The sequence below is a fragment of the Fusarium pseudograminearum genome, chromosome 2 (genome assembly GCF_000303195.2).
Source record: "Fusarium pseudograminearum CS3096 chromosome 2, whole genome shotgun sequence".
Classification (NCBI taxonomy): Eukaryota; Fungi; Ascomycota; class Sordariomycetes; order Hypocreales; family Nectriaceae; genus Fusarium; species Fusarium pseudograminearum.
Genome location: NC_031952.1, coordinates 5,606,430 through 5,632,846, shown reverse-complemented (window position 1 = coordinate 5,632,846; position 26,417 = coordinate 5,606,430). Strand labels below are relative to the sequence as shown.

Sequence of the window (26,417 nt, the reverse complement as noted above, 5' to 3'; positions counted from 1 at the left end):
AGGGGCACAAAATGCGTTGCTTCAATCCGGTTTCTTTCCTCTTCCTTCCACCCACATCAACACATCACAAAACCACACACAACAACCGCACTTCAAACAACAACCACAAACTGGCCAATTGAGCTGAAGCCAAGGAGGGAGACGTCATGACGTTGCTGGCGTTGAAAGGGGGAAAATCGGTTAGAAAACCAGGGAGCTAGGCGTACACAATAAAGGATACACATTGGTTATATGTGACATCAGGAAGCACAATTGCATATTTTGGACTGGCTACTGTCGGGAGCTACAATAGGAACAGCTACGGTTAGGTCTCACGATTACTATGGCATACACGAGGGACTACGTCTTCGAAAAAGGCACTTAAACCATTCTGCTACGTAAAATGAAAGATTTAATTGCTTTCATGATAGACATTGCAAGATAGATAAACCAATCTGGATCAACGGACCGGATTCATAATTTCCAAAGCAAGTAGGTCCCCCACTACAGCTCGTCCTTCACTTTAACCTTCGGCTTCTCCTCTTTCACAGCATCTGCAGGAGAAAATTCAGCATTGGGAAAAGGAAGACACCCTCAGCATGGCTGCTGCATACTTTGCTGGTAAGCATCCTCAAAAAGGCTTACAGTATCACGTCTCAGTCACGGCTGTGAATAGTCCCCACCCAATACACGATGTGGAGGACGCGGCCCGTGAATGTCCTGATTATGCTGCTGCGGCGACCCTTGATCAACTTACTGACTCTGAGGACTACGTTGTGTTTGGTATGAAGCCATCCTTTGTAAAGAACGACACAAGCTAATCTGGTACTATTTAGTCTGCTCAGCTCTTGGAGAGTTCAGTGAGAAGAATACCAATAATCATGTCAAGCTCAACAAAGACACTGACCCGACTTGCAACGTCACCCTTCAATACACTTTGAGTAAAGATGATTATGCCTGTTGGGACGTGATGGATACAGCAATCTACGATACCATCATTCAAATGGCAGGCGGCCACGAACACGAGTCTGATATCGACTGGTGGGATGAAGAAGGTCATGTCTGGATCAAGACGAAACCAGCAGTCGATACTATCCGAATCCCCGGTATTGTTCATAAATCTAGCACTTGCTTCATGGGGCCTAAGGTAAGTGGTGGTTCCGTTGATGAGTTTTATCGTCCTCATGGGATTGAGAATGTTCACGTCACTGGATCTGCCCTTTTCCCAACTGCGGGGAGTTGGAACCCTACGATGACCATGTGTGGATATGCTCAGGATTTGGCTCAAAAGCTACATGACGTAGAGTGTCAAGAGAACACGTAAAGAGAGATTCAACTCTGAGTGGGATGTTTATTTCATGTTTGATGAGATAGACGAACAGTTATGTCCCTCACAGATCAACGAGAATGTCCAGCATAGTCGGTCTCTGGCCTCTCGCTCCCATGTTTGACTCTTTTTATGTAATCTGACTCTCTACCCTGGTGTGGTTCCGCTGACAGAGGACGCGCTGAACCCTGCTATGCTAGTTCCGAAACTGTAGCGGTATTAATCCGACTTTAGTGTGACTAAGGCTCGTGGTCACTAGCGAGAGGCCTGCACGCTTCAACCCCCATGCTCATGTATCGGTCCTCAATCTCAGGCCAACACTCAACAATGACCAATAGATACCCATACCCCAAAGTTTTTGAATTGCAAGTTAAATATCTGTAGACACTCCACACATGAGACAGTGATCGTCCGTAGAGGGCCAGGCCTATTATCCACCACACCATCATACCCTGCCAACAAGGGCAAGAGGGGCGGGAGGACGTCAAGGCTATGGGAATACAACATGCCACGCTGTGGAAGTTTGTTCACCTGCTAAGGAAAAGAGTCTGCGGTTTCGACAAATATGAAACTGCGAAAATTGATGGTTACGACGACATAAACGGCCAGTCTGTGAAGGACTGTATGGAGAGAAAGGAAATTCATGAGCCAATACAAGTCCAGTTGCAGGGTTTAAGCGCTATTCACGAATTTGACATGGATGTTATGGAACAGCGGTTGGAAGGAAAGTAGACTGTCTGTCCCAGTATCACTTGCCACTCATCACTCGCCATTCAGATGAGCACATGACTGGTTCTAGGATATCATTTTGCTACCTTTCAGATGAGAGTGAAACGTACACTATTATAACACATACTCTTGGTAGTATTATACGAAAGACTGACAGGCAGTCTATACCTGCAACTGATACTCAGTCGGAATAGTAAGATTGGAAGGGGCCCGAGGATGAGATCGTGGAAAGTAAAATTGCCCCTTTTTTTCTACAATAACCATAAATTACGGTACTGACTTCGAGCAGTGAGAACTACATTGGGCATTTCTGCCTTAAATGCGGAGTTCTGGAAAGCCATTGTTTAAGCTGAAAAATGGCAGGGGATTGTAATAAATGTTTAATTGAGTCTGCGTTTCCAGGGAGGCTGAAAGGTTGACTACCCTACATTCTCTTCAAGCTAGACACAACCGATACTAGCTGTATCCTGCAAAGATTTACTTTGATGGGGCTCTTACAGTTGTGGCTTCGTTTCAAATGTCACTGTTACCTTGTCATCTGTAGACGAGAGGCAGACAATTGGAGGAGCTTCCCGCCCATTATATAATAGACTTTCGGAATAACCTTCAATAGGTGCATACGAGCGATGTTAGAGATTGGCGCGCCTAACCAGTAGGGTTTGATGCGCGTCTAGTAGTGCGATCATCTCGACATTAGGTTTTATATGTATACTTATATTCACGACGAAAGGAACAGTCTTGTCGCAGTAGGGTTCTTTCTCAACATTCATTCATTTATATCATTCTATCATTCATTCGTTCATTATTCTTCTTTGCTAAACCCCACGTTCTTTAACAAATTCGATTCATCATGGTGCTGGTTCACTTCTTCTTGATTTGTTGTCTTTCTACATTGGGTTTCGCTTTCACGCACCCAGGTCTCCTTGTTTCTCAATCGGACATTGATCGTATCCAGACAAAGCTTGCTGCCAAGAAAGAGCCTTGGACTGCGTCTTGGGAAAAGCTGACCAGCATTCCATTCGGCAAGGCGGACTACAAAAACAATGCAGTCTATGAGGTTAATCGAGCCCAGAATGGAGACACGTTGTGGCACGATGCCGCAGCGGCGTTCAATCTTGGCTTGCGCTGGAAGGTATCTAGAGATGAGAAATTTGCAGAAGCTGCATCAGATATCCTCGTTGCCTGGGCAGACAAGTTAAAGGTGCTCAGCGGTGGCGACGACGCCTATCTTACTGCAGGTCTGCAGGGATATGAGCTTGCCAACGCTGTCGAACTGCTCCATGACTACGGGCCTTTTGTCGAATCGGGTAGGCCAAAGGTCATTCAGTTGTTGAACGAATTGTTTCTGCCAATGAATCTCGATTTCCTTAACCAAGTTCTTGGATCACAGCACAATGTGAGACATTTCTTTGCCAACTGGGAACAGTGCAATATTGCTTCCGCACTTGCTATCGCAGTGGTCAGCGAGAATCAGACGACTTGGGATTTCGCCATCGATTACTTTAAGCATGGTGTCGGCAACGGGAACATCAACAACGCCATTTCGAACATCGTGGAGGAGCCGGGCACTGGCAAGCTACTTGGACAAGGACAGGAATCTGGCCGAGATCAAGGTCATTCGAGCATGAACTTCCAGCTTTTGGGAGCAATTGGACAGCAGGCATGGAACCAAGGCGAAGACCTGTTCGCTTACAACAACAGCCGTATTCTACTCGGGTATGTAGCAGTCTTTCATCCCATACTTAGTTATACATTGCTAACCGATATTCTTTCGCAGTGCCGAGTACTTTGCCCGCTATAACCTGGGAAATGATGTCCCATTCGAGCCATACACAAACGGAATCGTCTCCTTCGATGTCATAAGCGATGCCTCTCGTGGCGCAGTCCGACCAGCATGGGAGTTGCTTTACAGTCACTATGTCCAGCTCAAAGGCTTTGAGGCCCCTTGGACTACTGCTTACCTGAACAACAGCTTGGAATCTTTCGGTGGATTCGAGGGTGGAGCTGGTTCCTGGGGAGAAGGTTCGGGTCACTATGATGGACTCGGTTGGGGCTCTCTTCTCTATCGCTTGGAAGAATCCGATGTCCGGGCTATCAAGTCATCTGCAACCACTTCGATTGCTCCGTCCACCACCCACAAGTCAGTATCTCAAACCGCTGCCATTGTTGTATCCAAGCCCACTATTCTAAACGAAGGATATCCCCCAATTTCCGCTACACATGCGCCAACAAAAACGAATGCAGCAGAGATCCCGCCTGTTTCACCACCTAAGGCTGAAGGATCCCATCATCACACTCATAAGACTAAGGGGTCCCATCATCATCATCATCATACCCATAAGCCTAAAACAGGATGCCGTGCGACACAGTAGGGGGGTTTTGAAGATAGAAGATTGAGATACAAGAAGATGGAGAGGGTCCTTTGTGAGTTTTCCTGGCTCTCTTTGATGACGCAGGGTAAAATAAACCGTGGGACCAATATCGGAATCATTATCCAGCTGGTGAGGTGGATTAGTGGTTAGGTTGGTGATGACTAGCAAATCTCCGTTGTTGTGTGTTTTGCTGAGAGTTTCTTTTCACTTCACGAGACATTTATTTGCACACTGAGTGACAGTCCCTCTTTTGGAGCTTACGAGATAGGGCAATTGCTATGATGTTTTACCTTGAGCCGAGCTAGGTCCAATGCATCTGTGTTCAATGCGGCAACCAAATGGCAAATAAACGAAAAGACCAGGTTCTTGTTTAGTGTTCACTGACGCATGAGCGGTGATAATGACGACTCAAACATAGCAGTACTTCAAGTGATGCTATATATAAAGACTGATCATGGACCCAGAGTCCTTTCTTCTCAAAGTTCTTGAGAGCCTCTTGTCGCAACTCACGCAAGTCATGGCTCTTCCTCTTGATCATAGCCGACTGGCCAGTCTGGCTGACGAACCATGGCCATCACGACACCCGGCTTATCACCAGTGATACCCAGATGCGTCTCTAGACCCATGCGCCAGGGAGCAGCGTAATAGTTCTGGTTGTGAAACATGAAAAAGGATCCAATGATATGAAACTTGTTTGGCTTTGCACCATCGTCGCTCGCAACTTCATGACGAACCATGTCGTACCATTTGTGGTCGACAAGCTTTTGAATCACTGCTGCATGATCGTGCGGGCGCAGGACGTCTGGGGTAGCGAGCTTCTTCAGGCGCTCCAGCCAGGCTTCCTGCGTCATGTTGCGGCCAAGCTCAATGCCATGTCCCATACCGTCCCGACAAGGCTTGTAGATGTACCCTGTCCTTACGTCAGGATTGGCCTCTGATTCCTTGATCAAAGTTTGCAGGCCTTCAGATCCGGGGTTTATAGTGTGGGCAATCCCAGCAGCCACAATCCCGGCTTCCTCGGCCGTCAGCACCCCCCGGGTGACCATGCCGGGAAGTTCTTCCGGTATGATACCCAGAAGCCTCTTGTCGTGAACTATAAAGACAGTGCGAAGATCGTTCAAAGGTGAGCAGGCTAGCTGTTGGGCCACCGCTGGCTCCAACGTAGCATATTCCTCTTGCAGCATCTCTATAATCCACTGTCCCACATGAGTGTCAGTAGACTTGTCCCAGAGCGACAGCCCAGTCGGCGATAGTTTGTCTTCTCTGACTTGGAGGTTCTTGGGGTCCACGGCTTCAACTGGAGGCCTATTTCTACTGACGTTGGCACCAGAAAGTGTCTTGGAGTCCGCGCCAGGCCAGTCGCCACGAACAGTAAATAACGGCTTCTCAGGGTCATACATCGACATGAGGCGATTATATGCTTCCTAATTATTCATATATCGTCAGTCACTGGAAGATCAGAAAAAGATATACAAGTTAGTTACCTCCATGTCGCTCTGTGTTTCTAGACCTCCTTTGGCTGCTCCAATCTCTTTGAGACCATTTGTGGCTAGGCTGATGCCGAGTGTTCCATTGAGGGGAAGCCTGCCGTTAATCTCGCAGATAGATGGCGCTTCATCAAAAACACCATCGGGGCTTTGCCCGAACAGAATATCGCTACGCCAACAGCCAGCACGATCGTGGTAGTCAGGAATCTGCCCACTAGACGCTATCCATTTGAGCAGAGACTCTTCCGACGGATCCAAAGGCATGCGTTCCGGAAAACGAGCCTTTTCATCAGTGAACCACCGATCGACGATATCGATAAAGACGCGACCGAGAAGGGTATGCAGTTGAGTTAGTCGCGAAAACAGAGTATCTGAAATGGCCACAGCATGGGGTGAGAAGCGAGTCTGGATGCCGAATGCCAGTTCAGTCCCATTTGCATCAACAAGAATGTTTTTGCGAAGGATCTCAAGCTCTTTCGCACGGCGAGCGAGACTACTGCAGTAGGCAGGGATTAATCGTTTCTCTTCGGCACTGCGAGAGACCGAGACTTGCATAAGTCCCGGCCTTTTGGTGATCATGGCTGGCATTGCTGCTGTGGGATGGTATTATGTTCGATGAATGAATAAGATCTGAGTTGATTGAAGAAGCAGATATGTTGCTCATTATAGACTTTTTGTTTTTCACGTGAGCTTATGCTCTAACTTGGTTATTTGAGATGTAGATGTCACGATTCGTATCTCCTACTGTATCGGGCAACTTGAAATGACACAAAGGGCGCTACTATTTCGACGGTGATTGGTCTGTCGGGATAAGGACAGCGACTGTGAGATGTCGTAAGAATTTAAAGGTAAGAAATTAGTCCAAATAGTCCAAAGTACAGTCAGAAGCACCGGTACTTGTGACCACACAAGATTAATTACGTAGGAGAGATGGATGTAACCATGAGATAACGCGGAGCACATTGCTGTGAGAATCCCAATGGAAAGGGTGGCCCTTTTCAACTCTCTTATTATGTGACGAACTCCGACAATGCGTGTTCGTTTAACTTTTATGTCTTATCTATGATCCTTGAATACCGTAACCCCTACTGCCAGACGAAGGTTATGAGCGTAACATCATTCATCTCGCACATGTTCGGAGCACCTTAACTTGCTCCATGGTAAGTGACCAGGATGAAACCCCCACACAGTTGGAAGAACCGTTGTCCGCCAGGGCTCTCCGGTGCGTACTGGACTTTCCTCTTGAGCCCGACGCGATGTACGGCTATTAAATTGACTTGATCTCAATTATATCCGATTGTAAGTGATTGGTTCTGCAAAGAGGGGTTTTCGATCCTTCAAACAATGACAACTGTTTCTCAATTAGATGTCCCACCAATCGGAAACATCATTCCGAGATCTACGACTTCGGGTTAATTAGGTCCTGGATTTAGGAGACATATAATAGGCTTGATTATAAGGAAAAGAACGATGTACTCGGCTTGGGAGATCAAGCTTTACACTTAGTGGTATTGTATACTCCAGTCTATACTTCAATTCTTGTCAGGCAGAATGAAGGGTCTTGTTACATATCTAGCCCTGGCAGTGTCCTGCTCCCAGACATTTGCCAGCCCTGTACGGTCGACCAGTGCTAAGAACTTGGTTGTTTTGTAAGAACCCTCATTACTACCTTTGGAGATTCTTAGTCTGATACTGTGCAGCGGTGACTCTTATTCAACAGTCGGGTTTTGGCCAGGAGGACAGCTCCCCTCAGCTTCCAACCCTATCGGTAACCCTGGGCTACCTGGTCAAACAACCTCGGCTGGACTGAACTGGGTTGGCCATGTCACTTCCACCCTCAACACGTCCCTCATCTTGACATACGACTTTGCCTACAGTGGAGCTACAATCGACAAGAAAATTGTCAATTCGTGGGCGCAATACTCTATGTCGGACCAAGTCGGGCTTTACAAACAATACGTTGCACCAGCAGTCAGCGACGCAGATACTTTGGTCGCGATCTGGATTGGGATCAACGATGTTGGTGAAGCGTTTTGGAGCAAGACGAACGCTCTTGTCACAGAATGTGTGAATCGGTACTTTGAACTTTTGCAAACACTTGTTAATGATGGCTTTGACAAGTTTGTTCTGTTGAACATTCCCGGTACGGTATCGATCTGACACAATTATATCATTAAATGCTAACATTCGTAGGGTACGCTGATCAGTTCCCAAAGATGATCGGTCAACCTGCAGTTGACCTGGCTCGTCTGAGGGCGGACATAATTTCCTATAACAAAGCAGTACAGTCCAAAGCAGCAGCCTTCGCTTCATCTCACCCGACCGTCAAACTACAAATCTTTGACACCAAACCCTCATTTGATCAAGTCGTCAACAACTATGCCAAGTACGGAGCAAAGGATGCTACATGTTTCGGGGCCAGTAACTGTCTTTGGGCTGATGACTATCATGCCAGTGGAGCCATTCATAAGCTTCTAGCACAAAACCTGGTTAAGGCAGTGCGAGGTATATTCACTTTTTAGTCTTGTTTATTTTCAGGTAATTTTTATCTTTCCTATCCTACTCATGTTTCTGGTCACGAGTTTCCGATTCCGTGTGCTGCGATATCCTACAGATGTGAATCTCGTGAAACGGCAAGTCCTGAATAGACTAAGTTGCAAACACTGTTGTCCCAAAGTAGTCGTCAAATAATTTAAACGAGTAGATTCACAGTGGAAATTGTAGTTAGTCAAGGTGCCAAAAAATTATCATTAATCTGTGATAATGAAACTGGTCTATCTGTCCTTCTCATTCTGTCAACCCATTACTATACGATATAATGAAACCCTCCCAAATATATCCGACTGTGTATCAATCAATGACTCACGAAAGCACTAGTCTTAACCCATTGTTCCATGGTCTTGGCCTCGGGGTTCAATTGTCGTACTTTGGCAAGATCGGCTCCGTATCCTTCATCTCTGAACCAGTTGACCATGATTCCAAGTTCCTTAACACCAACTTTCAAAGCCTTGCCCAGGATCCCGAAGGTGGTTCCTGCAGGCCCACCGGTTGCATGTTCAAAAGCCTCGCTCAGTTGAGCAAAAGTAAGCTCGTCACCAGTTATGCTGATCGCCTTCTTGTTCCAACCTTGAGGGTCAGTGAAAGCTTCGGCAGCAAAATAGCCAATATCTTCGGTGGCGACCCATTGGAGAGGCTTGTCCTTCAGAGTGTCGCGAATCATGGTGAGGAAGATCTTTGTCGCGAAGATAGGCTCGAGGTTTTCCATGAATGCGGTGGGACGGAGAATGGTCCAGTTCATAGAACTATTTCCATTGTTTGTGGAGTTGCGTAGATGGTGCTCAATCTCGTACTTGGTCTTGAAATGGGGAACGACTGTAGCGTCGGTCCAAGACTTCTCATCACCACCGCGGTCGACACTGGAATAAACAAAGTGCTTGATACCGGCCTTGATGGATTCGTCAATGAGGCCCTTCCCTTGGCGGACTTCGCCCTCTAGGGTAACACCCTTGCCCATGGAAAGTTGAACAGAGTACACACCCCAGATTGGCACAGTTCCCGCGGCTCGCTTAGCGGCCTGAAACAGAGCAGGGATGGAATCAAGATCGCCTTCGACGAGCTTTATGTTGGAAGACTTGGAGGCCAGATTCTTTGCTGAAGATGATTCTTTGTTGCGAGTGACTGCGAGAAGGAGAAACTCAGAAGAGCTCTTGGCAAGAAGGGCGTTGATGACAGCACCGCCTTGCTTTCCGGTAGCGCCAGTGATGAAGATTGCACGAGACATTGTTGATGATTTTTTAATGAGTTTATGGTATGTGGTTGGTATGTTGAGGTTGGATTTGATAGTTTAATATCTGAAGGTGTTGCTGTTGGACTGTTTGTTGTGATTGATGGTGAGAGATGAGATGATTGGAGAAGGAGATCATGGTGTTTATGTGTTCAATTTCTTCTCCCGAATCAAGAACTTGAGTCTTAACTAACACCATCGTTGATTCACAATCAGCTATTCCTACGATTTCTAAGATGGAGAAGTCGGATGTCCATGATTTCGAGATTATCCTTGATTGCAAAGACCGCGCCAGCTCGGCAATGCGACAAGACCGATAGCGTCTACTTTACTAGACTAGGGTGTTGATTGGTGAGCCAAGGTCCAAGCCCTTATACGGCTAAGTGTGTGTTCGGTCTTAATCCAACTGTGCCGAGTGGGAATGTTACTAACAGGGGTAGACTAACTTTAGCTACTTGTGATATACCATATCCACAGCGTGAAAGTAAGTACTCTTTGTTAGCGTCTAAAATGACGAATGTCACTAGCCTCGCTCGCGAAATGCCAAGAGTCCGAGCAGCCAATGGGCGACGACATTGTTTGCAGATGGATTCAATGCTGTCAGATAATCAACGGCTCTATCAGAATTCCCATGCTGACATACAGGAACAAATGGTCCAAGTCGCGAATCCTTCCATCATGAAGAAACCCCGAGAGCAAGATGTGATAGAAGGGAGGACATCAACGGAAACGAATACTTAATTGCCAAAGATCCCAATCATTTCGAACATCATCTTAGACATCATCACTCAACACATCAAGCCTAGAAACAATCACAAGTTTATCAATCAACCATTCTCACACACATCATTATACCTCTACTTTTTAAGTACTAGTTAGATCTCATCAAATAAGATGCTTCATCTTGCAGCTCAAGTCCCCGCCGCCAAGGCTCCCCTGGTCATCCGGGAGATCGAAACTCCCCAACCCGGTCCTCATGATATACTCGTCAAGAACCAGATCATTGCCCTCCAGCCTATTGATGCCAAGATTGCAAAGGTTGCAATGCTTCCACTCCCATACCCCACCATTCTTGGCAGCTCATTTGCCGGGATTGTTGACAAAGTTGGATCCGAAATCACCGGTTTCAAAGTTGGTGACAAGGTGGTCGGCATGAAGACTGCAGGTGCTCAAGACAGCAAGTATAGTGCTTACCAAGAGTATTCCATCTCGCAAGAAGTCACTACAACCAAGGTCTCAGACGATGCGACTCTTGACCTTGCTGTCCGCCTCGTTGGTAACCTGCCCACTATTCCCGCTCTCTTCAACTATACTTTGAAGCTGGAGAGACCTGTCCCTGGAGAGCAGCCCAAGTCGCAGGGAAAGAAGATCCTCATCTATGGTGGAACATCCAGCATCGGCAGCATGGCTGTTCAGTACCTCACTCAAGCTGGATACGATGTTGTCACAACCTTTTCCCCAAAGCACAAGGACTTTGTGTCCACTCTCGGTGCCACCAAAATTATCGACCATACTCAGGACTCCGAAGACCTGGTCAAAGAACTCACCGCCTCTGGACCCTATGACATCGTTGTTGATACAATCTCGACTGGCGACACGGTTAAGCTCAATGCCCAAGTCGTCGCGGCCCAAGGCGGCGATTCTGTCTATGCTTTACAACCTCCTTTTGGCCCCGAAACTCTACCCGCTGGCGTTACTCGCAAGTTCGAGGGTTGGTCTCTGCTTCTGGGTAAGGAGGAAAATGCAGAGCTGCTAAAGTGGACTTTCGATACATACTTCCCCAAGGCGCTGGAGACCAACAGTCTGGTGTCAGTGCCTGCGAAGAAGATTCCTGGTGGACTTGGTGGATTGAATGACGCGCTGGATTTGTTGTTCTTCAAGGGTGTTAGCAGTGAGAAGGTTGTCGTGGATCTTCGCGATTAATATGCACTTGAGCTACTGAGGACATGTTTAGCTTGGAACATCATAGCTATAGACAATAAGCGATTAATAATCTTTACATTTCGCAACGTTGGTAACTCGAACACAATTATTCCGACAATATCGCCAGTGATCCTTTCATTTTTAAATAGTAAACATGCGCCAAGAATGTAAGAACCTAATACTGCTGGACTTGAACACCATATAATCTACTTATTTGTTGCTATCATAGACCCAATCTCAGGCTTATTAACTTCCTTATACGAGGCTTCGGGCTTGAACTTTTTGCTACTATCAGGCACTTCTCACAATTATCCAGTCTCGGCTGAAAGAAGTCTTGCTTGTATATTCCAAACTTGGGATGTCCGGAGTTGAGTACCGAAGTTGCTGCTTCAGGCTGAAGGTCCGAGCTTGGAATTGCCGTATGTAGGTAACATCATTAACGGAACTGGTTTATGCGGTATAACCCGAGCCCATATAAGTATCTCTTTGAGTTTGTTTCAAACAGACTGTATTGCTTTCGCTCGTCAACAATCCCAACATGAAGGTTTCCACAATCCTGGCGGGAGCCAGTCTCTGGGTCGCTTCTTTGACTCCAACATCGGCCGGCCTCGTTCCTCGCGCTGATACATTCAACAATCCCATCATCTACTCTGACTTTCCCGACAATGATGTCTTCTTGGGCCCCGACAACAACTATTACTTCTCCGCTTCCAACTTCCACTACAGCCCTGGAGCGCCGATCCTACGATCAAAGGATTTGCTGAATTGGGACCTTATTGGCCATTCCATCCCTCGCCTCACTTTTGGCGATGGTTATGACCTGACTGGAAGCCAGCGAAGCTACCGCGGCGGAACATGGGCTTCATCGATGCGCTACAGAAAGAGTAATGGTCTCTGGTACTGGATTGGATGTGTCAACTTTTACCACACTTGGGTATTCACGGCATCATCGCCTGAAGGGCCCTGGACTAACCGTGGTAATCTCGGTGATGGAAACTGCCACTACGATAATGGTATCTTGATTGACGATGATGACACTATGTATATCGTGTCGGGATCCGCAGATGTCCGCGTCGCTCAATTGTCCAAGGATGGGTTCAGTCAAGTCAAATCGCAAGGTGTTTTTAGCAAAGCCGACATTGGTAAGGAAGACCTCGAGGGTAATCGCATGTACAAGATTAATGGTCTCTACTACGTCCTGAACGACAGCCCAAGCGGTAGCCAGACCTGGATCTGGAAGTCCAAGAGTCCCTGGGGTCCTTACGAAAAGAAGCTCCTTGCCGACAAGGTCACACCTCCCCTCAATGGCGGCAATTCACCTCACCAAGGCAGTCTCATCAAGACTCCCAAGGGTGATTGGTACTTCATGTCCTTCACTTGGGCCTACCCTGCTGGACGTCTCCCAGTACTGGCACCTGTTACTTGGGGCAGTGATGGCTTTCCCATTCTCACCAAGGGTAACAATGGCGGCTGGGGATCTTCATACCCAACCTTGCCCGGCACATCAGGCGTGACAAAGAACTGGGCGCGAACTGATACTTTCTCCGGCACATCTCTTGGCCCTTCATGGGAATGGAACCACAACCCCGACACGAACTCCTTCACTGTCAATAACGGTTTAACTCTTCGCACAGCGACAGTGACCAAGGATATCTACCAAGCTCGAAACACTCTTACTCACAGGACCCACGGCAACCGCCCCGTCGGAACTGTCAAAATTGACTTCTCCAAGATGAAAGACGGAGACCGTGCAGGTCTCTCGGCTTTCCGTGATCAAAGCGCCTACATTGGCATTCACCGCACAAACGGGCAATTCACACTCGCTACGAAGCATGGAATGAACATGGACGAATGGAATGGCGCGACAACTAGCATGGGTGACGTAAAGGCCACTGCTGCTGTGCCTTCAGGAAGGACCGCTGTTTGGTTGAAGATCCAAATGGACACTGATCCTGCGGGAACTGGAAACACTGTCTTTTCATTTAGCTGGGATGGATCCAAGTACGAGACACTTGGCCCCAACTTCAAGCTTTACAATGGCTGGGCATTCTTCATTGCCTATCGCTTCGGCATCTTCAACTATGCTGAGAGCTCTTTGGGTGGATCGATCAAAGTGGAATCTTTCAGCGCGGCATAGCGAGAACAATGTGAAGATGGAGAAACACTACCGTAAGTCTCCCGAATGACTTAAACAAGTTCAACTAGGTTATACGCAAGTAATATTATCTATCACCGCAATGATGGACAATTGAGCATGATTAAGCAATACTGTATCACTTAGTTCTGTAAATGGATGACCGATCTTTCTAATTCACTTCAAACTACCTAGGTTTGCGATACGTAACGAAATATCCCGATCTTCCTATTGTCTCTTCTCTACTGTCCCTGCATCGATCTGAAGCGCCTGACATACCATACCTAGCGCTCTAAGTCTCTTCCATGGCGCTTTGGGATCAAAAGTAGTCACTTTGATTCGGAAACCCGTTGGGCCGATTTCCTGTACACCGAACCTATCCCTACCATATATGTCCTCGAGAACTTGCACCATTTTGTATATATGTGTGACTTGTGAAGTCTCGATGATGTAGGTGTAGATAGGCATGTCGATCAATTGTAGTAGGTTAGATTTAGCTTGTGGTGAATTTGAAGTTATGTTGGGGTTTTGGATATCTGTAGGGGAAGGTCGGGGACCTCCAGGTATTTATACTCCAAGTAACAACCTCCTGTCGTCTGATGATAGGTCTTGAATTCAAATGTCTGTTGGAATAGCGGTTCCATATCACTGCAGATTTAACAAGTGCGTAGGTGATGGGAACGAAACTTGTATAGTGCGTTAGTAGCAACGTCGCGTTGGTTTCTCACATATTAGGCACTGGAACATTAACATAGTTATTCTATGGTTATATTAATAATCATATGTGATTTGTATTCGCCGCAGAAGTTTCATAAGTTCTCTTTTTCGTTGTTCGCTCTCGTCATCGATTGTTCTTAACCTTAAGGCAGACAGATATTCACTTTCAGTGTTGAACACCCTGATAGAAATTGCGGTCCGGCATCTCTATTCTGAGGTCTGAAACCAATCTTTTGTTCACTGGAAAACTGGTACAGTCGCGAGTTTCTGAAGCGGGATATTGAGAATCTCGCTATTGATAGGTGAAATGCAGCAGAACCATTATTATCGTATGAATCTGTTACTTTCTCAATAGCATCTGACCACATTAAATTACATTTCTTTTCGCGTACATTTCCCGTGAAAGAAACAGGGAACTGTATATCCAGACCTAGTATCTGTTTGATCACATACATCCGATTCATTCTGCACCACGATATACCCAATCCGTTACGAATCTGGCAGTTTTGTGCTTTAACGGCGCTGCCTGGTAGGCATCGGACTAAGGCATCGCCGCTTTGCAACACGTCAATATACAAGAAAGACAATAGAGTGGTACGTGGCACACAACGATATTCACTATACAAAACTAGAGTTACCTACTGAGGTACAGTTAGATAACGGTGAAACGGAACTCACCTGACTCAACGACGCACAAGTCGGCAAGAACTTCAATGACACACATAACATAGTCCTTGTGTCGACGTTGTCAATTGATACTATACACCGTTGCTAGAGTCTGCTCTTCAGACACAAAATACACAATCCAACGTCCTATATGACAACTCGACAGCTGGCCCGATTCAATGAAACGCAGATCAAGGGCGGGAACTTTCCACAGCACAACTTGTATTCAAAGCCGACGAAAAGGATCCCTAGCTGGCTTTTGAAGCGAACAGCGCTAGGAATCAATGTTCACGTCCACTTAAAAGTCGCAACTTTGGTCCCCTTATTCCTTGCAGCACGTCCAGCAATCACCCTGCAAGTTTTGCGTCAGCTGATGGGTTATTTCGAAACTCTAGTTATATGTTCTTACCTGTTTCTTGGAGTACTGTATCCTTGTTAGTGGCTTTCAGTCAACACAGCTCTTGCTTACACTCACCCAATCGTCTGGACACTCGATCTCGTCGCTGGCGCATATCAACCAGCAGATCTCGTCTTTCACAGCCTTATGGAACGCGCCATTCATGGGAGATTGCGATACCTTGATAGACAGACTGAAGTCTCACGTTAGCTAGAGATATGCGCCCAATGACACAATAACAAGAGAATATATAGATCACGAGCCAGTAAACATAGTGTAAGAAAGGTTGAGGTGTGGAAAAATAGTAACTAACGTGATATCCCCTCCAGTGGATCGATGACTGGCCTTGAAATTCTTGTGGCCGATCTTGTTCAAAAACGAAGGTGCGGCAAAGATTCCCTGAGCGAGAACAAGAATAGTAGCAGTGGAGTACTTCATGTTGTTGGTAGATATAGCTGAGTGCTTGTTTTCAGATTGTTTGAGGTTGTTGAGATAGTGCTTTGAGTTGTTCAGTCATGACTACTGGGAAAATCCCTTCTTTTATACCTGGATGCCCAAGCAGAATGACGGCGAGCTACCAGACTATCCAGCAATACCTGTAATACTCCTCTCAGAAGGAATGAAGATCACCTCGTATGCTTTGGATACACTACATCTAAAATCGGGCCGAAAATACACGGTCACGATTGTTTCGCTGCACGCTCATATCGACAGTGGAAGGCATTTCGCCCGGGTCAATATCTACAAATTGTCGTTCTTAGATGCGTATTCGTATGTCGTACACATCAAGGTGGTTATCTAAAGAATTTCTTTATCGTAAGACGTCCCCCAAATACTCGTGTTACCAAGACCGGCTGGCTGAACCTGATGATGTGTGATGAAATGGTAACACGAATATGCTTGTAGCCTATTCGGACTGGTCACTCACACGGCAAGTGGCCTTGAACGGCTCGCTTGCAGCAGCGGTGCAACATCATAGACTAGCGCTCTAGCCATTTAGAGCATTTCACTTGGGTTCGGTCGCTGCATGTATGTCATAATGATACCATACAATTACTACATATCCTGACTTCCGAAATGTTAGGTCACATAGAAGTCTTTCTAGGCAACCTCAACCAAGTCTACCTTCTTGTCCTTTCTCCCCTCTTTGTCATTATGTGCGCTCTCAATGTCCTCAAGCTTCCCAGCTTGCATCGCACCGTGCGACTCGCCCTCGAAAAGAGCCCGTATCTCCTCAAGGCTGTGGCCTTTGGTCTCGGGAAACAGGAACCAAATAACCAGAATAAGACAAAACAGAATACAGCAGAAGACAATGTAGTACTTCCAGCCAATGCTCTTCATGGCAATGGGGTTGACCTGGTTTCCGAGCACCAAACCGACAAAGGTACTGATGTACATAATAGAAACGCCTCGACCACGCAATGTGTATGGGAAGATCTCAACTGTATATGCCTGAAGAAGTGGTGCCCATGCAATAGCGTAGAAGAAGAAGGTGATAAACACGAATGCGACGATCGCCTTGCCAGTAGACGGACTCCGACTGCTGTCGAAAGAAGCGCTGAGGCCAGTCCAGATGACGTAGGACGTAAACATGCCACAGGTCGAAAGCAAGAACAATGTACGACGTCCAAGTCTGTCCACCAGCATAGCACCAACAAAGATCGCCGCAAGCCAGTTGGAGATCTGCAGAAGGCCGTTGATCAGAGTCTGGTCTCTCGCTTTGGTGATGCCGATCGTGTTGAGGACAAGGACTAGATAGTAGCTACACAATGTGTTAGTCGACTTCTACCGGGTGCGGGGCCGGGTTACACAACATACCTGATGAGGTTGACACCATTCCACTGAGCAAACCATCCAACAATGACCGCGATAAGAGTTCTCTTTCTGTTGGCGGGAGTGCGCAGGAGCTCGAGCCAAGAGTTTTGTGACATGGCATCAGCTTCGTGCGTCACAGCCCCCTCAATCTCGGCCATCTCAAACTTGACAAGGGGAGCATCCGCATCCCCACCAGCATGGTATGTAGCCAGGATCTTACGAGCCTCCTCCCTGCGGCCATTGGCGACAAGCCATCGAGGAGACTCTGGTAGGAAGTAAACGCCGATGAGCTGTAGCGCGGGGAGGGCTCCCTGCACAAGAGAGGGGATTCTCCAGCTCCATGTTGTGTCGAGTTTGAACGTTCCGAACGTGCACCACGCAGCGATTATACCACCAAGGTAGAAGGATGTGTTGTACAACGCAGTGAGTTTGCCTCGGTGTGTCGGATAGGCAAGTTCGGTGATGAGAATCGGACTCGGTTGGGCCAAGAAGCTGGTAAAGAACCCGAGGATCGCTCTTGCGGCAATGAATGTTTCGAGGTTTTGTGACACCGCTTGCATGATGGCAAACGCGACACAAGCAACGGATCCAACCATCATGGCCCGCTTTCTCCCAAAACGATCGCATACATATGTAACCAAGAAGAGCGCAATGACTTTACCGGCGGGGTAGACGGAGTTGAGGGCGCCCAGCATGGCACCTTCGGGGTTGCCAAAGTAGCCTCTCCATTGGGGGAGTGTCTGAAGGCCGTTCATCATGGAGCCATCGTAGCCGATAGCGCCAGAGGAGATTAGGGGGATGAGAAGAAGAAGGTTGAGCTTGAGAAGATGGGGGACGCGCCACCAGGGTCGTGTATCATCGGGAAGCACCTTGATACATTGTCAGTATAAGTCCATACACGAAATCTCGTTTAGAAAGGGGAACGCACTGCCGCAAGATCAGTACCAACAGAGGCGGCAGCCCCTTTGTTGCTTGTTGGTGAGCCCATGCCGCTTTTAATTAACAGGGAGCTGTGTAAAGAATTGAGAAAGGGCAACTACCAGCAAACGATAGACACTTGCTGTACTCTGTAGATAGATGCTGGATCTTAACAAATTTGAAACATCAGGGCCAAGGAGATTATAACAATATTCATGTCTATACCGGAACGAAAAAAAAGGCCAATGGTTGATCACCCCACATAATTGTCAATAGAGAACCCCATGGGGAAATCAAGTCCATGTTTGGGCGCATGGAAGACGTTGACAAGTTGTTTAACGAGGTCTTGGCCTGACGAGTTTGGGCTTAAGATCCGACATTATTCTTGAGTCTTCCGATGTTTCGGACCTTGATCTCATTGGTTGTAGACCCTTGCTTCCGAGCATTGAGTTGTTTGATTGGATGAACGGAGCTCAGTCACTAGACTCAGTTGTCCAGGGCTCCAGAAACATGACTCGGCATGAGCATAAACGACGAAATTAGCAAGTCAGCTTAGGCTATGTTAGGCATGTTAGGTGTTCGAGGCTCACTAATCCTCACAAGCTGAAGTCGCCAAAAGGTCAGTCGGTTACTTGTTCACGGAAGCTGAATGACCTTGTCTACGAACGGATGAGTCTCCAATTAACAGTTCGCAATTGAGCGATATTAATTAGAATCACAACTCTAGTTCCCCAACTACTTCTATTTCCGATCACCAATAATCAGCACAAGCTTGTTCACTACTCTCTTAGCCAAAATACATCCTCAACCCTGGTTAGCTCAGCATAAGCACCAGCATCATGGCAAATATTGAGATAGATACGATAATTAATTCCTTGACGCTCGAGGAGAAGGTATGTCAATTGAGAGTTGTTTAAATTACGAAACTAATTTATTCCAGATCTCCCTCCTTGCTGGTAAAAGCTTCTCCGAAACAGTTGGCATTCCTCACAAGGGTGTCCCTTCAATTAAGGTAATTTCATCTTGTCCCTTGCAGCTACATTCACTAACAATCGTTAGACAGCAGACGGGCCAAATGGAATTCGCTCAGCAGCGACAGACCTGGACATCAAGTCAGCATGTTTCCCAGCAGCATGTAACCTCGCAGCCACGTTCGACGTAGATCTTGCCGAGCAATTCGGGCGCGCTCTCGGCATAGAAGCACGAGGCAAGGGCGTAAACTGTATGCTTGGCCCAACAGTTTGCATGCACCGCCATCCCCTCGGCGGTCGCAACTTTGAGAGTTATAGCGAGGACCCATTCTTGACTGGGAAAATGTCCTCGAAAGTGATTCAGGGTTTGCAAAGTCTGGGTGTGTCAGCGACGATAAAACATTTCGTCGCGAATGAGCAGGAGACTGCCAGGACAACAGTCGATGAGGCCATCGATGAGCGTACATTGAGAGAGATCTATCTACGACCTTTTGAGATTGCCATCAAGGAAGCAAATCCTTGGGCCGTTATGACTGCTTATAACCACGTCAATGGACTCCATTGTGACGAACACAAATGGCTTCTCGAGCGTGTGCTTCGTGGTGAGTGGGGGTGGAAAGGTCTTGTCATGAGTGATTGGGGTGGCACCAATTCAGTCGCTGCGGCTCTCAATGCTGGACTCGACCTGGAGATGCCAGGTCCTCCGCGTCTCCGCAAGGAAGATGCTGTGAAACAGGCACTTCAAACTGGAGAATTATCCGAAGACACCATCAATCAACGAGTCAGGACTCTCATTGAGTGGGCGACGAAGCTCAAAGCTCTTGAAGCTGAGTCTCAGGGTGTTGCTCTTGGTCAGGATACAAACACTCACGAACTAAGGAAAATGATACGTGAAGCCGGTGCTCGAGGAATTGTACTTCTCAAGAACGATCAAGATATCCTTCCTCTCACGAAACAAAAGGTGCAGAAGAAGAGAATTGCTTTGATTGGGTTTGCCAAGGACGCTATGGCTCACGGCGGCGGTAGCGCTTCTGTCAACGCATATCGCAAGGTTACGCCTTGGCAGGGTCTTCATGAGGCTATGGGTGATGATGTTGAATTCACCTTTGCCAAGGGCGCTCACAAGGAACGTCTCCTACCTGCGATTCAACCGACAGGATCAGCTGGCACCGTCGTCGGCCTTGATGGGAAGCCAGGATTCAGCAGACAGTTGTTCAAGGAGGGTGAGGAGTCTCCAGTGTCGACCATTGGACAGCCAACCTCGGCATACTCGCCCTTGGGCTCTCAAGAGTCTTTATGGCGACGACTAGAGATACTCGGAGACTTTACACCGTCAGAGACAGGTAGCCATTACATCGCATGCTCTGGGCTAGGTCCCACCAGGGTTTACGTCGACGGCGAGATCATCTACGAACAGACAGCTAACTGTACGGATCCTATGGGCTCTCTCTTCCTCGCTGCACCCGAGCCTGAGTTTCGTCACAACTTTGAAGCAGGCAAGACCTATCGTCTGCGTATCTGCAGTGACCCCCCTACCAAAATCGGCTTGACAATTCTCGAGGGTCGAAGCGGTGTCCGCGTTGGTTTCTCTCTCGAATCAGACCATGACGCAGATCTTGTCGGCGAAGCAGCTCAAGTCGCCAAGGACGCAGATTACGCCATCGTATTCACAGGACATGACCCCCAGTGGGAAACTGAGGGTCGCGACCAAGATTCTTTCAATCTGCCGCGCAAAGGAACTCAAGATGGTCTCGTGACAACAGTGGCGTCTGTCAATCCTAATACGATTGTCGTCAACTCTACTGGCGTTGCCATTGCCATGCCTTGGTTGGAAAAGGTTCCTGCAGTAGTACAGGCTTGGTTCCCAGGCCAAGAGTGCGGATACTCCATCGCCGATGTCCTCACTGGTGCTGTCAACCCTGAAGGTCGTTTACCCGTCAGCTTTCCCAAACACATTGAGGATTGCCCAGCACACGGGAACTTTCCGGGTGAATATGTTGATGGAAAGCTCAAGGTCAAGTATGAGGAGGGCATCTTTGTCGGATACCGTCACTTTGACAGGATCGCAAAGGACAAAGTCAATTTTCCCTTTGGCCATGGTCTCTCATACACAATCTTTGACTATGAGCTCAGCGATGTAACCAGGGAAGGCAATGACTGGTCTATTGTTACTCAGGTTTCCAACACGGGGCAACAAGCCGGAGGCGCATTAGTACAAGTCTATGCTGGGCGAGTTGAGCAATTTTCGGAACATCCCATAAAGACTCTTGTGGCATTCCAGAAAGTGCGACTGCAGCCTGGTGAGAAGAAAGAAGTCAAGCTGCGAGTCGCAGAACGAGATTTGGCTTACTTTAATACTGGTCGGGGGAAGTGGGTAATTGACGAGGGCGAGTATCAATTTTCTCTGGGTTCATCATCTACAGAGATTGTCGGTCAGAAAGTAGTTAGGGTTGAAGGATCTTCTTTCGACCCATAGATACCTATTCTTATGCCATTTTTCATGTGTGTAATAGATTGAGATCTCATATTCTAGATACCTCCTAGCTTACAGAACATTCCATGGTCCTCGGATCATCAAGGACTGGCCAAGCCTCCCTCCGTTCCTCTATAAAAGCGTGAACCAACGCTATATAATTATCCTCGGGTCCAAACCAAATGCTGTTTGTATAATAGTCCAGCTTGATCCTCGATCGCTGCGTCTGAAAAACTTCACATTGACGCCCATTCTACTTTGCTTACGATGCATGTCTCATACTCAGGCGACTGTCTCTGTGGCGCCATCAAGTTCATGATCACGTCAGAGCCAATCGCCGTCTTATCATGCTTCTGTCAGCATTGTAGCAAAGGCGCTGGTGGGCCTCAGCAATTGGTATAGCCTCTCCTGAAGTATTGTGATCAATTTGCTAAACTACACACAGATTGGGAAATTTGCAACGGAGACTGTTCAGATTTCCACAACAGACAACGAGTCGATCTCCAAGTACAACCTCCACGACACATCAAGTGGAGATTGCAAAGAAAAGGCCTTTTGTCGCACATGTGGATGCACTTTATGGACTGTTCCAGCAGCTGCGCAGGGTAAATTCTATCTCATTCGACTTCCACTGTTGAAGGGCGGGTAAGTTGTCTACTCGATGGAAGATGACGAGTCGGGGAACTGACATGACCCTGTAGTCTGAGTTTGCGCCCCAAAATGGAGATATTCGTCAGAAATCGGCCAACTTGGATGGAATCTATCAAAGAGGCCGAACAGTGGGAAGAAGCCCGGAAGTGAGGAGTCAAAAGGGGGTTAATGTGCGGAGAAAGAGGGGAACCTGGTCACAATGTCTCTTAGCGGTGGATTCAACTAGGTCTTCCGATTGGAGTTTAGTGAATTAAGGTAACTTATATACATGGGGGCTGTCCGTTCCGAACCAATTCTCGACTCTTCCGAACTTTCTTATCTTCCTTCCGGCAACGATGATGAAGTTACATGATGGAACCTCCACCAAGAACAACTGATGGACCTCCCAATCGCCAGAGTGGATCGAAGCGTCTCAAAATCGATGTAGCATGCGATCACTGCAGAATAAAGAAGGTCAAATGCGATGGAGTGCGACCAGGTCAGATTCTATTCTCTTGTTCTCCATCATCTTGGAAGCGTAATAGCTAAAGAAACCGTAGTATGTGGTAGTTGCAATAGAAAATTGGCTTTGCGCGACAGCTGCAATTATACCGTCTCCTCAATCACCCAGAACCAATGTCGCGTCCCCTTAGCACAGAAGCACAATAGGGACAAGACCTCACCTTGTGTGCAAGACAGTCAACGAAATGGTGTTTATTCGCCAGGTATCATGGACACACAACCACCTAGACGTCCTTCAAATCCACCACAGCCGTACCATTCATCCCCGTCTACCTCTACTCCCGGTAGTCGAAGACCAGATTCACATGGACAGCGCAAGATAGGTGCTTCGTTGCCATCCGCCAGTCCTTCTGCAGTTGACTCCATGACGGCTGTCGCCGACGATGGGGCTAGCACTGAAGAGTTCTTTGGCAAAAGCAGTGCTGGTTCTTTTACAGCCCAGATCAAGAAAGCTATCGATTTGAGACTTGGGAGGCCTACAACGGACTCACATGGTAACCCATCAAGTGTTCCCCGATCGTTTGGTGGTATAAGTTCCACACCGTCAACTTCATCGTCGTCACTCTCGTATGTCCTTCCTCCGCGTAGGCAAGCCGATCATCTCATGGAGCTCTACTGGTTCTACGTTGACCCATTATATCCCTTCCTTGACCGGACGCGTTGGAATAGAGCCTACAATGCCATTTTCGCTGGTACAGCAATGGACTTGGACGAGCGTATCTTCATGGCTACTCTCAACGTCATACTCGCTCTCTCAACGCAACTTTTCGAGTCACAATCTCTAGATCAGCGCGAGCAATCAAGCGAAACGTTTTTCCATCGCGCGCAGGAGTTGTTGCCCATGAACCCTTGGGAACCCGGTTCGCTGGAGCTTGTGCAATGTCTCTTGGTGACAAGCCAGTATCTTCAAAGTACTAACAATCCCCATCAAACCTGGATGGTGATTGGCTCAGCTATCAGGATGGCCCAAGGCTTAGGCTTCCATTTGCCTGAGACGTCGTCGAGTCGTTCCGATCCTGGAGAACGGGAGTTGCTGAGAAGGATATGGTACGGATGTGTTCTCATGGATCGGTAAGTTGAAATGACCAGGCTCATCCGACGCAGCTAATTAGTCGGATTAGAATGGTGTCTGTAACTCATGGTCGCCCTGCCATGATCTCGCGACACCTCGCAAGGTCTGTTCCACTTCCGACCGAATCAACCACGAATGAGCAAAGCGCAATCCAGAATGCAGAATACTACAGCTTTTTTGTGCAGTCGGTTCGCCTATATGAGATAATACACAAGACAATGATGGCTTTCTATAGTCATATACAGGACAACAAATATACAGAGAAGGAGACACACTCGGACCCCGAGAGCTCAGACGGTGAAGATGATGACCTTGATAGAGTGGTCCAACTAGATCGCTGCATTAGCCGGTGGGAGACAAGACTGCCGAAACATCTCAGGTGGGACTTACTCGAGTCTAGCACAGACACGATAGCACAACGCCAGGCGGTTATTCTGCGCATGAGGTCAGTCTCCTTCGTGTCGCCTCAGCGTCAATGCTGACCATCTGTAAACAGATTTCTTCACGCACGTATTTTGCTTCTCAGACCGATTCTGTCTAGGTTCTGTCTGTCGCCGTTCCCATCGGAAAGGCCACAGGCTGAAGACAACTTACAAGCTCGTGTCATCCAACAAAGTGCCATGTTTTGCGTTACCACAGCCCAGAATATGATCAACACACTCGTCGCGCATCGTTCAATGGATAGTACAGTTGGCCTTCTCCCAGCATGGTGGTATCGAGTTTATTATGTCTACTCAGCTGCAACTGTCCTGATTGCGGCCAAGCTAAGGCCCGATGTATTTTCTGCTGTTGAGATCGGACAATCTTGGGGCCAGGCCATCTCGCTCCTGAAGACACATGAACAATTTGGACAGTCAGCGAAGAAATGCGTCACTGCGCTGCATATTCTCTCTTCCAAGATTTTGCAGGCTACTTCTAGAGGTTCGCTGGGGCGTGAGGTTGCAGGCAACAATAATGGGATACTACACCCGGACACACGAGACGACCAGATATCTCCTCATATGATGCCTGATATGGAATCACTTGATCCTATGCAGCAACTGGCTCAGGGGTTCGGATCTCCAGTACCTGATTTTAACCCTCGGGACTTTGCAGATTTCGACTTTAATGTCAATGACATGTCTTGGTTGAACGATATCCAAGGAGTTTGGGAGCTCTTGAATGAATAGGACGAATTAAAGAATCCCGGTCATGAGCAAATTCAGTCTATAGCGTCTATTTTTGTCTTTCCAATCGTTACTCAAAGACCATTTTGTTTCTCACGCTACCCAACTCGGTGATGCTAACCTCGACCACATCGCCATCATTGAGGTACTTGGGCTCCTTCATACCCATAGCCACACCACTCGGCGTACCAGTAAGAATGACTGTACCAGCCTCAAGCGTAGTTCCTGAACTGATAAAACTGACAATTTCCTCTACACCAAAAAGCAGATCATTCGTGCCCTCACTCTGCCTCACTTCGCCGTTGACAGTCGTCGTCAGGTGCAGTTTTGAAGCGTTACCAACAACAGCGGGAGACACAAGAAGAGGACCGATAGGAGCAAACTTATCGAAGCCCTTGCTGAAACACCACTGCGGAACACCGCCTGCTTTCTTGGGGTCTCGTTGCCAGGCTCGCGCTGACACGTCATTGGTGGCAACGTAGCCTGCTACATAGGATAGGGCGTCCTCTTTGGAGATGTTCTTGCCAGACTTGCCGATAACGATGCCCTGTGGAACGCATTAGCAACAATTTCTTGTGAGTCGGTGATGAACATACAAGCTCTCCCTCGTAATCTATTGTGCCGTCCTGGGCAATCTTAGGGATGGGGACATCTTCACCAAAACCAGCAATTGAGGTTGAAGGCTTAATAAATAATGATGGGTAAGGCGGTGGTGTTCGGCCTCCCTCCTTGACTTGGCGCTGTCGTTAGCAATTTTGCTCGTATCAACAGACATTTCACTTACTGTGCTTGATATAGTTGAGTCCGATGCATCGAATGATAGGCACATCGGAGGCTCGAAGTAGCTCCCGGATTTCCTTCACATGAATTCTCTCACCCTTGACGAGTTGTGACACAGGACTTTGCCCCTTGTACTCAACAGCCCATAGGTCGTTATTGGCCAGACGCTCGGCAAAATCCTTGTCGTTCTGAATCTCCGGATCTCCAAAGGTCTCGTTTCCGTTGTCATCAACGAAGCGGATGAGGCGATTCCAGGTGGTTGAAGACATCTTTAGTGATGGTAATAACGCGATTGTATTGGCAATTCTTACTGTGACCTTTCTGAGCAAAGGCTTACAACTCCTTCATATAGCTGGACTGAACAGCCGCGAATAACTGGGTGATATTCCTGGAAATGTCGCGTTCCATAGCCATCAGTTCAGCCAGTCACAGCAAGGTCCGGTCGGAAAGCGGAGACTCCGAGATACCCCGGAATGTTTGTGGAGGTGGGAGTAGTCTCGGTTATTTTGGGATGATCAATGGGATGGTCTACGTCTCCACGGCTCTGCAGCGCTG

At 47.6% G+C, this 26,417-nt stretch overlaps 12 protein-coding genes across 12 annotated transcripts, besides 1 other annotated feature; 6 read left to right on the top strand and 6 right to left on the bottom strand.

Moving 5' to 3' along the window:
• Positions 1–578: 578 nt before the first annotated feature.
• Positions 579–2,038, top strand: FPSE_05470 (uncharacterized protein; the record flags this gene model as incomplete). The annotated part of the gene is made up of 4 exons (XM_009258588.1): positions 579–600; positions 640–762; positions 816–1,126; positions 1,724–2,038. The coding sequence occupies 4 exons, from the start codon at positions 579–581 to the stop codon at positions 2,036–2,038; spliced, it is 771 nt and encodes a 256-aa protein (XP_009256863.1).
• Positions 2,039–2,798: 760 nt separating this feature from the next.
• Positions 2,799–2,839: a microsatellite.
• A 46-nt stretch (positions 2,840–2,885) lies between these two features.
• Positions 2,886–4,407, top strand: FPSE_05471 (uncharacterized protein; the record flags this gene model as incomplete). The annotated part of the gene is made up of 2 exons (XM_009258589.1): positions 2,886–3,751; positions 3,813–4,407. 2 exons carry the CDS (start codon positions 2,886–2,888, stop codon positions 4,405–4,407), a joined length of 1,461 nt encoding a protein of 486 aa, XP_009256864.1.
• A 515-nt stretch (positions 4,408–4,922) lies between these two features.
• FPSE_05472 (uncharacterized protein) lies at positions 4,923–6,482 on the bottom strand (the record flags this gene model as incomplete). The annotated part of the gene is made up of 2 exons (XM_009258590.1): positions 4,923–5,831; positions 5,892–6,482. 2 exons carry the CDS (start codon positions 6,480–6,482, stop codon positions 4,923–4,925), a joined length of 1,500 nt encoding a protein of 499 aa, XP_009256865.1.
• Positions 6,483–7,445: 963 nt separating this feature from the next.
• On the top strand, positions 7,446–8,416 carry FPSE_05473 (uncharacterized protein; the record flags this gene model as incomplete). The annotated part of the gene is made up of 3 exons (XM_009258591.1): positions 7,446–7,543; positions 7,595–8,037; positions 8,088–8,416. 3 exons carry the CDS (start codon positions 7,446–7,448, stop codon positions 8,414–8,416), a joined length of 870 nt encoding a protein of 289 aa, XP_009256866.1.
• A 332-nt stretch (positions 8,417–8,748) lies between these two features.
• Positions 8,749–9,675, bottom strand: FPSE_05474 (uncharacterized protein; the record flags this gene model as incomplete). The annotated part of the gene is made up of 1 exon (XM_009258592.1): positions 8,749–9,675. The coding sequence occupies one exon, from the start codon at positions 9,673–9,675 to the stop codon at positions 8,749–8,751; it is 927 nt and encodes a 308-aa protein (XP_009256867.1).
• Positions 9,676–10,572: 897 nt separating this feature from the next.
• Positions 10,573–11,601, top strand: FPSE_05475 (uncharacterized protein; the record flags this gene model as incomplete). The annotated part of the gene is made up of 1 exon (XM_009258593.1): positions 10,573–11,601. One exon carries the CDS (start codon positions 10,573–10,575, stop codon positions 11,599–11,601), a length of 1,029 nt encoding a protein of 342 aa, XP_009256868.1.
• A 538-nt stretch (positions 11,602–12,139) lies between these two features.
• FPSE_05476 (uncharacterized protein) lies at positions 12,140–13,738 on the top strand (the record flags this gene model as incomplete). Its single annotated transcript, XM_009258594.1, has 1 exon — positions 12,140–13,738. The coding sequence occupies one exon, from the start codon at positions 12,140–12,142 to the stop codon at positions 13,736–13,738; it is 1,599 nt and encodes a 532-aa protein (XP_009256869.1).
• A 179-nt stretch (positions 13,739–13,917) lies between these two features.
• Positions 13,918–14,203, bottom strand: FPSE_05477 (uncharacterized protein; the record flags this gene model as incomplete). The annotated part of the gene is made up of 2 exons (XM_009258595.1): positions 13,918–13,926; positions 14,015–14,203. The coding sequence occupies 2 exons, from the start codon at positions 14,201–14,203 to the stop codon at positions 13,918–13,920; spliced, it is 198 nt and encodes a 65-aa protein (XP_009256870.1).
• Positions 14,204–15,067: 864 nt separating this feature from the next.
• On the bottom strand, positions 15,068–15,953 carry FPSE_05478 (uncharacterized protein; the record flags this gene model as incomplete). The annotated part of the gene is made up of 5 exons (XM_009258596.1): positions 15,068–15,070; positions 15,131–15,210; positions 15,528–15,549; positions 15,594–15,708; positions 15,829–15,953. The coding sequence occupies 5 exons, from the start codon at positions 15,951–15,953 to the stop codon at positions 15,068–15,070; spliced, it is 345 nt and encodes a 114-aa protein (XP_009256871.1).
• A 663-nt stretch (positions 15,954–16,616) lies between these two features.
• On the bottom strand, positions 16,617–18,318 carry FPSE_05479 (uncharacterized protein; the record flags this gene model as incomplete). Its single annotated transcript, XM_009258597.1, has 3 exons — positions 16,617–17,277; positions 17,334–18,199; positions 18,259–18,318. The coding sequence occupies 3 exons, from the start codon at positions 18,316–18,318 to the stop codon at positions 16,617–16,619; spliced, it is 1,587 nt and encodes a 528-aa protein (XP_009256872.1).
• Positions 18,319–19,087: 769 nt separating this feature from the next.
• Positions 19,088–21,695, top strand: FPSE_05480 (uncharacterized protein; the record flags this gene model as incomplete). The annotated part of the gene is made up of 3 exons (XM_009258598.1): positions 19,088–19,141; positions 19,189–19,260; positions 19,308–21,695. 3 exons carry the CDS (start codon positions 19,088–19,090, stop codon positions 21,693–21,695), a joined length of 2,514 nt encoding a protein of 837 aa, XP_009256873.1.
• Positions 21,696–25,152: 3,457 nt separating this feature from the next.
• On the bottom strand, positions 25,153–26,131 carry FPSE_05481 (uncharacterized protein; the record flags this gene model as incomplete). Its single annotated transcript, XM_009258599.1, has 3 exons — positions 25,153–25,629; positions 25,679–25,815; positions 25,867–26,131. 3 exons carry the CDS (start codon positions 26,129–26,131, stop codon positions 25,153–25,155), a joined length of 879 nt encoding a protein of 292 aa, XP_009256874.1.
• Between the last annotated feature and the right edge of the window lie 286 nt (positions 26,132–26,417).